Raw genomic sequence first — 13,854 nt, forward strand, 5'->3', positions numbered from 1 at the left:
GTATTCCTTTTTCACATTGAGGTCCTTCATCGATTTTGAGTCTATTTTCATGTGTTGTGTAAGGAAATGATCCAATTTCATTTTTCTGCATGTGGCTGTCCAATTTTCCCAACACCATTTGTTGAAGAGACTGTCTTTATTCCACTGGACGTTCTTTCCTGCTTTGTCGAAGATTAGTTGACCATAGAGTTGAGGGTCTATTTCTGGGCTCTCTATTCTGCTCCATTGATCTCTATGTCTGCTTTTGTGCCAGTACCATACTGTCTTGATGATGACAGCTTTGTAATAGAGCTTGAATTCTGGAATTGTGATGCCACCAACGTTGGCTTTCTTTTTCAACATTCCTCTGGCTATTCGAGGTCCTTTCTGGTTCCATATAAATTTTAGGATTATTTGTTGATTTCTTTGAAAAAAATTGATAGGGATTGCATTAAATGTGAAGATTGCTTTAGATAGCATAGACATTTTCACAATATTTGTTCTTCCAATCCATGAGCATGGAACATTTTTTTCCATTTCTTTATGTCTTCTTCAATTTCTTTCATGAGTATAGTTTTCTGAGTATAGATTCTTTGCCTCTTTGGTTAGGTTTATTTCTAGGTATCTTATGGTTTTGAGTGCACTTGTAAATGGGATTGATTCCTTAATTTCTCTTTCTTCTGTACTGTTGGTTTAAAGAAATGCAACTGATTTCTGTGTATTGATTTTATATCCTGACACTTACTGAATTCCTGTACAAGTTCTAGCAGATTTGGAGTGGAGTCTTTTGGGTTTTCCACATGTAGTATCATATCATCTGCAAAGAGTGATAGTTTGACTTCTTCTTTGCCAATTTGGATGCCTTTAATTTCTTTTTGTTGTCTGATTGCTGAGGCTAAGACTTCTAGTTCTGTGTTGAATAGTACTAGTGATAGTGGACATCCCTGCTGTGTTTCTGACCTTAGCAGAAAAGCTCTGCTTTTCTCCATTGAGAATGATATTCACCTTGGGTTTTTCATAGATGGCTTTGATGATATTGAGGTATGTACCCTCTATCTCTACACTTTGAAGAGTTTTGATCAAGAAAGGATGCTGTACTTTGTCAAATGCTTTTTCAGCATCTATTGAGAGTATCATATGGTTCTTGTCCTTTCTTTTATTAATGTATTATATCACATTGATTTATTTGCAGATGTTGAACCAACCTTGCAGCCCTGGAATAAATCCCACTTGGTTGTGGTGAATAATCCTTTTAATATACTGTTGGATCCTATTGTCTAGTATTTTGGTGAGAATTTTCACATTTGTGTTCATCAAGGATATTAGTCTGTAATTCCCTTTTTTGATGGGATCTTTGTCTGGTTTTGGGATCAAGTTAATGCTGGCCTCATAAAATGAGTTTTCCTTCCATTTCTGTTTTTTGGAACAGATTCAGGAGAATAGGAATTAATTCTTCTTTAAATGTTTGGTAGAATTCCCCTGGGAAGCCGTCTGGCCCAGGGCTTTTGTTTGTTTGGAGATTTTTGAGGACTGTTTCAATCTTCTTACTGGTTTTGGGTCTGTTCAGGTTTTCTATTTCTTCCTGGTTCAGTTGTGGTAGTTTATATGTCTCTAGGAATGTATCCATTTCCTCCAGATTGTCAAATTTGCTGGCGTATAGTTGCTCATAATATGTTCTTATAATTGTTTGTATTTCTTTGGTGTTGATTGTGCTATCTCCTCTTTCATTCATGATTTTATTTATTTGGGTCCGTTCTCTTTTCTTTTTGATAAGTCTGGCCAGGGGTTTATCAATTTATTAATTCTTTCAAAGAACCAGCTCCTAGTTTCGTTGATTTGTTCCATTGGTTTTTTGGTTTTTATTTCATTGATTTCTGCTCTGATCTTTATTATTTCTCTTCTCCTGCTAGGCTTTCTTTGTTGTTCTTTCTCCAGCTCCTTTAGGTGTAGGGTTAGGTTGTGTATTTGAGACCTTTCTTGTTTCTTGAGAAGGGCTTGTACCGCTATAAATTTTCCTCTCAGGACTGCCTTTGCTGTGTCCCACAGATTTTGAACCGTTGTGTTTTCATTATCATTTGTTTCCATGAATTTTTTTCAATTCTTCCTTAATTTCCTGGTTGACCCATTCATTCTTTAGAAGGATGCTGTTTAGCCTCCATGTATTTGGGTTCTTTCCAAATTTCCACTTGTGATTGAGTTTTAGCTTCAGAGCGTTGTGGTCTGAAAATATCCCGGGAATGATCCCAATCTTTTGATACCAGGTGAGACCTAATTTATAACCCAGGATGTGATCTATTCTGAAGAATGTTCCATGTGCACTAGAGAAGAATGTGTATTCTGTTGCTTTGGGATGGAATGTTCTGAATATATCTGTGATGTCCATCTGGTCCAGTGTGTCATTTAAGGCCTTTATTTCTTTGTTGATCTTTTCCTTGGATGACCTGTCCATTTCAATGAGGGGAGTGTTATAGTCCCGTACTATTATTATGTTATTGTCGATGTGTTTCTTTGATTTTGTTATTAATTGGTTTACATAGTTGGCTGCTCCCACCTTAGGGGCATAGATATTTAAAATTGTTAGATCTTCTTGTTGGACAGACCCTTTGAGTATGATATAGTGTCCTTCCTCATCTCTTATTATAGTCTTTGGCTTAAAATCTAATTGATCTGATATAAGGATTGCCACCCCAGCTGTCTTTTGATGTCCATTAGCATGGTAAATTGTTTTCCACCCCCTCACTTTAAATCTGGAGGTGTCTCTGGGTGTAAAATGAGTTTCTTATAGACAGCATATTGATGGGTCTTATCTTTTTTAACCATTCTTTTACCTTGTGTCTTTTGATTGGGGCATTTAGCCCATTTACTTTCAGGGTAACTATTGAGAGATATGAATTTAGTGCCATTGTATTGCCTGTAAGGTGACTATACTATATATTGTCTCTTTTCCTTTCTGATCTACTTCTTTTAGGCTCTCTCTTTGCTTAGAGGACCCCTTTCAATATTTCCTGTAGAGCTGGTTTGGTGTTTACAAATTCTTTTAGTTTTTGTTTGTCCTGGAAGCTTTTTATCTCTCCTTCTATTTTCAATGATAGCCAAGTTGGGTATAGTATTCTTCGCTGCATTTTTTTCTCATTTAGTTCTCTGAATATATCATGCCAGTCCTTTCTGGCCTGACAGGTCTCTGTGGATAAGTCTGTTGCCAGTCTAATATTTTTACTGTTGTATGTTACAGACTTCTTGTCCCGGGCTGCTTTCAGGATTTTCTCTTTGTCACTAAGACTTGTAAATTTTACTATTAGATGATGGGGTGCGGACCTATTTTTATTGATTTGGAGGGGTGTTCTCTTCGCCTCCTGGATTTTGATGCTTGTTCCCTGTGCTGTATTAGGGAAATTCTCTACAGTAATTTTCTCCAATATACCTTCTGCTCCCCTCTCTCTTTCTTCTTTTTCTGGAATCCCAGTTATTCTAATGTTGTTTCATCTTATGGTATCACTTATCTCAAATTCTCCCCTAGTGGTCCAGTAGTTGTTTGTCTCTCTTTTGCTCAGCTTCTTTATTCTCTGTCATTTGGTCTTCTATAATACTAATTCTCTCTTCTGCCTCATTTATCCTAGCAGTAAGGGCCTCCATTTTTTATTGCACCTCATTAATAGATGTTTTTATTTTAACTTGGTTAGATTTTAGTTCTTTTATTTTTCCAGAAAGGGCTTATATTTCTCCAGACAGGGTTTCTCTAATATCTTCTGTGCCTTTTTCGAGCCCAGCTAGCACTTTGAGAATCATCATTCTGAACTCTAGATCTGACTTATTACCAATGTCCATATTGATTAGGTCCCTATACTTCAGTATTGCCTCTTGTTCTTTTTTTTTTTGTGGTGAGTTTTTCCTCCTTGTCATTTTATCCAGATAAGAGTATATGAAGGAGAGCATAAAATATTAAAAGGGTGGCAAAGACCTCAGGAAAATGTGCTTTAACCAATTGGAAGAGATCCCAAATCGTGGGGGGAAGAAAGAGAGTAAAAAGAAGTTCAGAAGAAAAAAATTTTTAAAAAGGAAAAAATATAAAAAAGAAAATATATATATTAGACTGGTGAATAGAACAGAGTCACCCACTTAATTTTGGGAGTATTTTGGTATCTTAGAAGAAACTACCTCTCAAAGTTTTAAAGAATGAAAAACATAGATGTGTTTGTGTGTGTGTGTGTGTGTGTGTGTGTGTGTATACATATGTATATATATACATATATACCCTTATTTTGTGTGTATATACACAAAATAAAGGTAAAATTGATGAAGGGATGGAATATGACTGTAAAGATGAAAATTTAAAAAAAAAATCTCTAAAAAAGGAGTTGATAAGTTGGTTGGGAGAATAAAGAAAATGAAAGTAGAGAGAATTTGCTCAGGGTGTAGACTAGAACGAAGCCCTGTGCTGGATTTAGAGTATATTTTGATCTATTAGAAGAAGTTGTATCCCAGATTTTTTTTAGAAGAAAAAACCCTATGTGGATACAAAATATAAAGTTAGATACAATGAAGGATAAAATATGACTAAATAATGAAGGTTCAGAAAAGATTTATGGAAGATGTTGTTAAGATAAACTAGTTTAAAAATGTTAAAAGAGGAAAGAGTAAAAGTTAAAAAAAAATTTAGAATAAGAAAAAAATAAAATTAAAAAATTAATTAACTTTGCAAGACTAAAGAATCATGGGGAGAAAGCCATGAATTCTGTGCTTTGCTTTCTCCTCCTCTGGAATTCTGCTGTTCTCCTCGGTAAGTGAACTTGGTCTTGGCTTGATTTCTTCCACATCTTCTGGGGGAGGGGCCTGTTGTAGTGATTCTCAAGTGTCTTTGCCTGAGGCGGAATTGCACCACCCTTACCAGGGGCCTGGCTAAGTGATCCGTATGGGCTCGCTTTTGGGAGCTTTTGTTCCCTGAACACTTTCCATAGAGTTCTGGAGGACGAGAATGAAAATGGCGGCCTCCCAATCCCCGGCCCGGAAGAGCCAAGAGCTCAGGGCCCCCGTCCTCAGTGCGCCCTCAGAGAAAAGCGCTCAATCACTCCTGTCTCTCTGGCCTCCGGTTGTGCTCCAAGCTCACCCAGCCTGTGACTAAGTGTCTGTGGCACACAGCCCCGCCTGGAGTCTCCAAACCCAGCAGATCCCTGCCACTCTTCTGGTGGGGGGGTTCTCCCCAGCTTTTGTGGGGTCCCTGCTCACAGAGCAGTGGTCTTACTGTGCCACGGATTACGTTTCAAGGTAATCTCAAGTTGAGAGTTCACTCCCTGGCTCTGTCTCTATAGCCAGCTTCCCTGCTCTAATACCTGTGAGCTCTAGGACACTCAGACACCCCTGAACCTTCTGTGACCCCGCGGGACCTGACACCACACTGTCCCCGCCTGGGCTTCACCCCAGCTTAGCCTCTGGAGCAATGTCCCTCAGTGAATCAGACTTTTAAAAGTTCTGATTTTGTGCTCTGTTGCTCGGCTGCTTGCTGGGAGCCAGCCCCTCCTGCCACGGTCTATCTTCCCGTCACTTTGGATTCACTTCTCCACCGTTCCTACCTTTCAGAATGTGGTTGATTTTCTGTTTCTAGAATTGCCGCTCTTCTTCTCTTCTCTTGGATTTGTAGGTGTTTGGAATCCTTAATTTATTTTATAACCGAAAGTTTGAGCTTCTTCATCCCCTCTATCTGTTTGACTCGTCTCAATTTTTTAGTTTCATTTTGCTATTCTTTCTGGGCAAATTCCCTTGCTTTGTCTTCCAGCTTGCTGATGCATTCTTCTACTTCATCCAGTCTGCTTTTGAACCCTTCCAGTTTATTTTTCAAAGTTCTGTTTGGTACTTTCGTAAATTTTCTATATCTTTGTTTACGTTCTCATTGTGTTCAACCAGTTTTCTACTGAGTTTACTGAGCATCTATATGATAATTTCTTTGAACTTTTTAAATCAGGCTGATTGCTTATCTGTGATTCATTTGGTTCTTTTTCTGAGATTTTTGTCATGTTCTTTTCTTTGGAACATATTACTCTGTCTCATCTTGCCTCTTTGTGTCTGTTTCTCTGGATGAGGTAAGTCAGCTACCTCTCCCAGTCTTGAATGAGTGATCTTATGGTACTATTTGGCCCAGAAATACAGTCTCTCAGTCACCAAAACCAGGTGCTCAAGGGGTGTCTCCTTTGTGGGCTGTGCGTGCCCTCCTGCTGTGCCAGGGCCTGGGGCTGTGGTTGGTGGGCTACTCTGACACTTGGTTGGGCTGCAGGTATCTGCAGCTACTGCAGGGAGTCTGTGGGCTGGGTGCTCTGCAGGGTATTCCCACTGTTACTAGAATTTTAGAGGAATTCCAAAATGGTGCCCACCAGCACCCACATTAGTAAGGTAGACTTGAATTGCAAAAATTGCTCCCACTGGTGTCAGTTTCCAGAGTGAGTCCCTGCTGTTTCCTGCCTCTTCAGGCAGATGCTTTTAAGGTTAGCAAATGATTCTCCTTAATCTGTGCTCTATGTACGCTTCAAGTTGATGTTTTACACTGGTTTCTGGGATGAGTGAGTCTGTGTATGGGTCCTTTAAGATCAGGTTTTCTATTTCCTGCAGCTTTATAGACCTTGTAAAGGTGGTTCATATTGATTTTCAGAGCCTAGTGTTTTGGGGGCTCGTCTCTCCTGTGCAGGATCTAAGGATTTGGGTGCCAGACATAGAACTCAGGTACCTTTGATCCTCTGGGAAAAATCTATAATTTTGATGCCCCTCCCAATTGTGACCCACCATAGCTGGGTTTGTTTTATTCCCTAGCCAGTCTGTGTTTCTGCCCCTCTTTCCCATCCTGCTGCTATCTTTTTATTCTTTGTTGTGAAGGCTCCTGTTCATTGACCTTTCAGGTCCCTTTTAGGAAGGATTATTCTACAGTTAGCTGTAGATTTGTATCCACAGAGGAGGTGAGTTCAGGTCTTGCTACACCACCATCTCAAACCCAGCTCCTTAGATTCTATCTTTACCGAAACCACCACCTGGGTTAAAGCAATGCCATATACAGGATGGATTAGAAGATAATTTACAATAACCTAATTGGCCACTTGGATGACCACTGAGAAGGAAAGGAGGTAGCAGTCTCATCCAAGGCACTGGAAATGAAAACAGGGAAGACTGATGCCAGAAGTATTGGTAGGACTTAGAAACTAGTAGGACTTGTAGGTCAGGGAACAAGAGAACAGCTGAACTTGGGAGACTGGGAGGTTGATGATCAAAAAGCATAGCAAGTATGAGGGAAGGAAAGGGGAGTTTCTTGAAGAGGCGTGCCATGTTTGAGGTGCTGCTAGTACACCTAGATGGAGATGTCCAAAGCCAGTTTGCAGTGTGGGTCTGGAGCATGAAGAAATCTAGGGTCACATATTGGACTGGGAAAATGCCTGTAATGAGGTCACCAAGTGAGACAAGATGGAGTCTCACTGTGAGCTTTGTAGGTTGAATGAATATCTGCATTGAAGGGCCTGCCCGGTAAGAAGAGCCAACAAAGGCTCTTCTGACTCTGTGTTTTGTAGACTGTGACCATTCTGTTCTGTAGAATATGGGCCATGGAAGAGGGATACCTATTGCTCTTAGAAGTTTATGATTGTAGAAGAGATTCATGACGTCTGGTAGACTACTGGGTAAGATTTATTTCTTAGGAAATCTTCCACAGATTCACAAACTAAAAAGGAACAACAAAAATAAATAAGAATGTACATTTTGTTAAATAACCAAGTTTAAAAATGAAATGTGTGTTTTTTAAGTCTAATACTGAAAAGTTTATAGGAACTATATGTTGTTATTGATCTTTACTAATTCTTCCCCCCCCACCTTTTTTTCTCTAGATTTTACATTGTGCAGTAGGTAAGTATGGAATTTTCCCCCTACTATATACAGTAGGCTCTGCTTTTTTAAAAAGTCATAAATAATAGGTCAATTTGATTATGACTGAATATTGAAAAAACAAAACTATTTAATCATTGTATATAAAATTGTTTACATTGGCCTGGCTTTTGGTTTCTTAAATGACAGGTACTACTAGGTGTTATCATTGAACAATTTATTAAATGTCACAGGTGTTTCATTCTGTCAATGTAAAGAGGCCCCTCTCACCTTGTTATAAGGATGACAGAAGCACTAGCATATTCTTTAAAATGTGGCTTGGGGTCCTTGTTCTGGGCTATGTGGAAAGCCCTCTCTGTGATCACTTAAATATTATATGCTCTTTTCTTACGTTTAAAATGGAGTACTACATATATTGCCATCTCCCAAATGAATACTGAATGAAGGTAAGAGGGATTGGAAAAATCTAAGTATAAAGAGTTATATAAACGTTAGGAATTTCTACAAAAAGCAAATAAGTGTGTTTTCTTTGGGAGGGGAAGAGGTGGGTCATCAAATTCTGCTTCAGAACTGAGGTACAGCTTCCTTGTCTGGGGTGGGCTAAACCCTTCTAATCAAATAGAAATCAGTTCCTGAAATTTGACAGATTTTGTAGAATAAGCCCATGGTGGTTTCAGGTGAGTTTAGACTTGTCTCTGAAAGGGAAGATTTGCAGTTGACCTCAGGAAGCACCAAATGTCTGAAAACGCCAGAACCATGTTTGATTCTTTCGACTTAATTCACAAATTAAGTGGGTACTTACTATATTCAGGGCACAGCGCTTGGCACTGTGGAGTTCAGAGATGAGGAGGCTTGGTTCAGAAGGACACATAGGTGAACACGCAGCAAACTACCCCCTGTAGGTCTTGCAGGGTCACTCTGATACCTGGTTCCATTAATTTTAAGGAAGACAAAGCATCTTCATTGTAAACAGCTGCACCTCGGCTTATTTCCTGCTAGGAAGAAGGTCTACAGTCAGGGGTTTCTCATGATTTGCGGAATTTTGTGTGCTTGTATCTATATTTATTTGAGGGGTGGCTGGGTAGAATATGTAGCTTTCATTAGGTTCCCACAGGAGTATGTGATCCCCAAAAGGCTAAGAAGCACTGCTTTAGAACCTTTGAGCAAGAGATTTGAAAAGGGCTTGGGATCTCATCTGCCACACGGTCTGTTTTCTCAGAGGTTATGGAACCTGGGCTGTGTCACATAACCAGTAAAGTGGTTTTAGCTGATGTATCATTTCACACACGTTTCCTTTTTAATCCTTTATCTGCAATTTTGAGATGAACAGTTTTGTCCCTTCTTAGATGGTTAAATAAATTTTAAGCATAAGCTTGCAGATTAGGGGGTACATTTGGCCAGAGAGAGTCCTAGAACCATTTCAGGCCTTTTCCATGTGATTAAACCTTGTGCTCCATTCTCCCCATTCTCCTAACCTTCAGCTGTCTGTAGATGCATGTTTTCTGAGCATGTGTGCTACATTTTAATTCATGTTTTATTATATTTTAGTGCTCCAATTTCCTTTTTCTTAGAATGTATTTTCATACCTCTTTATAAAATTTCTGCCCCTAGAAATAAAGTTTCTGACCAGTCTATGTATTCATTCATATCAGGAACATTACCGAATGCCTGGCAGGTTGGTGCCAGCCACGGGGTTGGACAATGAGAGTAGAAAGGTGAGCAGGCACAAGCTTGGGTTTAGGAAAGCCCCAGTCAGATGGGCCCCCTTCTGAGCTCCTCTGGACAGATGCGCTCCAGACTGGTGTTCATGCCACACTCCGCTCTGATAGTTTGTGGACAAGTGTCCCCAGGACCTAGCATGGTGCCTGGACACATAGTGGATACTTAAAAATTCCTTTTTAATTCCTCAAGGACCTTGCTCTGTCAGTGATTCTCTCTCCCACATCATCACTCTCTGTCATCCACCTTTTCCTTCTCACAAAATGCTCAGGGTACGCCATCCTAAAAATAATTTGTAACCTAATCTTTGACCCTACATTCCTCTCTTACCACTACTTAATTCCTCTCTATCCCTTTTACCAGATTTGCGGTGGACGCTTTCCACTTCCTCACTCCCGTTAATACCTTAGACCAGCAATTGTATCTCCTTGTCCTAGTAAAAGTGCCCTTTGGTCTAAAATCAGCAACAGTTTCTGCTAAATTCTGAGGATGTTTGGAACTTACTGAACTTCTCGACTACATGGGCACTACTGATGACTCCCTCCATTAGGTCCTGCTCCTTCAGTTTCCATTACACTGAACTGTTGTGGCTCTTCTTGTACTTTGTGGTTCTCTTCTTTCTTTGGGGGCTTTTCTTTCTCTCCTTGACTCTTCACTGTGGGTTTTCCGAGAGCCTGGCCTAACTGCTCTTCTGACTGAATATGCCCTCTGTGGGTGATCTCTTCTCTTCCCATGCTGTGAGATACTTGTGACACCCCCTTCTTTTAGCTCCAAGCCTCCTCTGCACCCTAGACTCCGGATCATCCCTTTGCCTGCTGGCTATCTACTTCCAAACACACACTTCCTCCTCCATATGAGTCAGATTCTCAGGCTTGTTCTGCCTCCCTAACTCTCTTTGTCAGGGGCACCACCAGGCACCGGCCTTTAGTCACCCAACCTAGACCTAGAGCTCACTGACCACTCTTCCTCCCCTCACACCCTTACTCCCGTAGCCAGGTGGTCATCACATTTTATCATTTCTGTTTCCTGCATCTGTTTGAGATTGTCCAGTTTTTTTCATTGCTATTCAGGGCCTCAGTGTGCCTCATCTAGGCTCCCTTATGGGTCTCCCTGAACTTCTAGTCTTTTAATATTATCAGCGATAATAATAGCTCCCCTTTATGGAGCATTTACTGTATTCCAGTGCTTTATATTTGTTACCTCATTTACCCCCCACCCCATTTTACAGGTGACAAGACTAAAGCTTAGAGGTTTAATTTTTTTTTAAGATTTTATTTATTTATTTGAGAGAGAGAACACAAGCACAAGCAGTGGGGAGAGGGAGAAGGAGAAGCAGACTCCCCAGTGAGCTCAATCCCAGGACCCTGAGATCACAACCTGAGCTGAAGGCAGATGCTTAACCAATTGAGCCACCCAGGCACCCCCTTAGAAGGTTTTGTATCTTGCCAAAGTTCACAGTTAATAAGCTGTAGAGCCAGGAGTTGAACCTTGGGCTGTGTGACTCTAAGCCCATACTTCACATAGCCCGTGAGGGATTTAATTTAGTTAAAGGATAATTCTTTTTTTTTTCTTTTAAAGATTTTACTTATTCATTTGACAGAGAGAGAGAGATGACAAGTAGGCAAAAAGGCAGGCAGAGAGAGAGGGGGAAGAAGGCTCCCTGCGGAGTAGAAAGCTTGATGTGGAGCTCGATCCCAGGACCCTGAGATAATGTGAGCCGAAGGCAGAGGCTTAACCCACTGAGCCACCCAGGTGCCCCTAAAGGATAATTCTGAGCTTGTTTCCCTGCTTAAAACCCTTCACTCATTTCAACTTCTTCATGATTTGGACCCTGCCCGCCTCCCCAGCCTTACCTGTACCTTGCCTCTCACTCCGTGCTTCAACCACCCAGACCTTTTTGCAAGTCTCGCCTGTTACCGTACTATTGCCCTACTTCCTGCCTCTAGTCCATGCCAGGTTCTGCTCTCTGTCTGGGATGAGCAGCCCACCCTCTTCGGCTGGCAACTCTTCACCATTCTTCCTCCAGTAAACTTCCTGCCACACGCTGGCTAGATTAAGTACCATTCCTCATCTTTCTGTAATATCCTATATCTCCCTGTTGTTATACTTTCTGTCATGTATTATGGTCTATCACTGTACCTGTGTCCCCCACCAACATCACTGAATTTTTTGAGAAATGAGAACTATTTCTTACTGATTTCTGTATCCCAGAATCTAGCAATACAGGGTGCCTACTGGGAGCTCAGTGAACATTTGATCATAATCTTACCAAATCCTGGTGACGTTTTCCAACAGTTGTTTCAAAGTGCTTTCAGTTCTTTTAAAAAATAAGAATGGGGCGCCTAGGTGGCTCAGTCATTAAGCATCTGCCTTCGGCTCAGATCATAATCCCAGGGTCCTAGGATCGAGCCCCGCATTGGGCTCCCTGCCCAGAGGGGAGCCTGTTTCTCCCTCTCCTCGCCCTGCTTGTGTTCCCTCTCTCAGTGTCTCTGTCAAATAAATAAATAAAATCTTAAACAAAACAAAACAAAAAACTTGTTTTGGAGCCCGATTTTACATACTGTTTAGTTTATGCACTATAGGTGAAAAGTCTGGACCTTCGTCAGACCTGGTTAATTATTAGTGGTGTGACTTCAGGAAGTGACTCAGTTGCTCTGCACCTTGTTTCTTCATCAACTAGAGGGGGATGGTGCCCACCTCATAGGGTCATTGTGCAAATGAAAGGGACATGCATGAGAAATACTTAGCATAGTGCCTAAAACATGGCAATGCTGAAAACTGCCCCCCCAAAATGGGATCTGTGATTATTAACTAAAGCAACATTGAGTTACTGTCCATAATGTGATATTTAATATTTATATAAGCATAACTTTTCCATATTCTTAGTTTTCTTAAATTAAAATTTCTATGTAAGTGAGTGCTTCAGGACCACTTATTCCTAGTGTAAGTTAGAGCTGCTTCTAGTTCATAGTTGTGACAGTGCAACCGGGTAAACATAGCTTCCAGAAACAATAAGTAAAAATTCTGTCTGAGGGGCTCATTTCTGTGAGAAGTCAAGCCTTCTGTCCATGCAAAAGGTTTCCCATGCCCCAATTATTTCAGAGTTGGTGGTTTGTTCTCCATTGGTAATGTAGAAACAAGAGTTCTTTTTTGGGGTTGGGGGGGTGGTTTTGAACATGTATTGGGGATGTATTCTTTTTTTAAGTAGGATATAATTGATATCTAACACTGTATTTGTTTTAGATGTACAACATAATGATTTGATAAATGTATACATTGCCAAACGATGACCGCAATAAATTTAGTTCATGCCCATAACCTCACATAGTTATAAGCTCTTTTTCTTGTGATGAGAACTTTTAAGATGACTCTCTTAGTAATTTTCAAATATAAAATACAGTACTAACTATAGTTACCATGGTATACATTACTTTTCCAGGACTTACTTATCTTCTGACTGGAAGTTTGCGTCTCTTGACTGCCTTCACCCATTTCCTCCACCCCCACTCTCTGGCCACCACCAGTCTGTCCTCTATCTGTGGGTTTGGTTTGGGGTTTCTTTTTTTCAGAATCCATATATGAGTGAGATAATGCAGTATTTGCTTTTCTCTGAGACAGGTATTTCTTAAAAGTTGTGGTTGCAGCCCTCAACCCAAGGTCTGTAGTGCTTTATGTTTATGCAACATTTTTCTTTTTGGAAATGAGAAATTAAAAAGAACAACAACAACAACAAAAAACCACTTGAGACCTGTCTTTTATAAGGCCATAGAGAATAGTTCTGGTTTCTTTATTCATGTGGGCCAGTTTGTGCTGAAGGAAGTCATTACCTGTTTTCCCATGTTGTGCTTCAGATTAGATGTGGAAGAGGTATATGGGACATGGGGTGGGCTCTCAGCTAACTCTGGCGGGTGCTTCTCCTTTTTTGTTGGGATGGAAAGTAAAGGTAGAGGGACTGGAGCTGAAGATACTCTTGGTGAGACATGGTGCACTGGTTTTAACCTTCATGTCAGAAATTATACTTTCAATATCAATAACTTTGGAAGTTGTCTTCTGATTGAAAAGTGTAAAACAAACTCAGTCATAGCCCAGAGGGTATTATGTCTAATGTTGAGTATTAGCACTTTGATAACCTCAACAGACAAGGACAGAGCCTTTTTACTAAGATATTCTGGATCTGTGATTTCAAATATTTACTGTATGGGCCAGCTTGCACTCCTCTCTCAAACTAATGACACTTTTTCTTTTATTTACTTATTTTTAAAAAGTGAATTTTAAGAAATTTGCAATTGTATTAATATTTAGTAG

General features: G+C 40.2%; 1 protein-coding gene across 1 annotated transcript in view; it reads left to right on the forward strand.

Moving 5' to 3' along the window:
* The window catches only part of HACD2 (3-hydroxyacyl-CoA dehydratase 2), a 121,973-nt gene that overhangs the window by 28,348 nt on the left and 79,771 nt on the right, over positions 1–13,854 (forward strand). Inside the window, exon 3 of the mRNA XM_047735219.1 lies at positions 7,833–7,851. Coding sequence (XP_047591175.1) covers positions 7,833–7,851 — 19 coding nt within the window. The remainder of the gene's footprint in view (positions 1–7,832; positions 7,852–13,854) is intronic.

The sequence above is a fragment of the Lutra lutra genome, chromosome 1 (genome assembly GCF_902655055.1).
Source record: "Lutra lutra chromosome 1, mLutLut1.2, whole genome shotgun sequence".
Classification (NCBI taxonomy): Eukaryota; Metazoa; Chordata; class Mammalia; order Carnivora; family Mustelidae; genus Lutra; species Lutra lutra.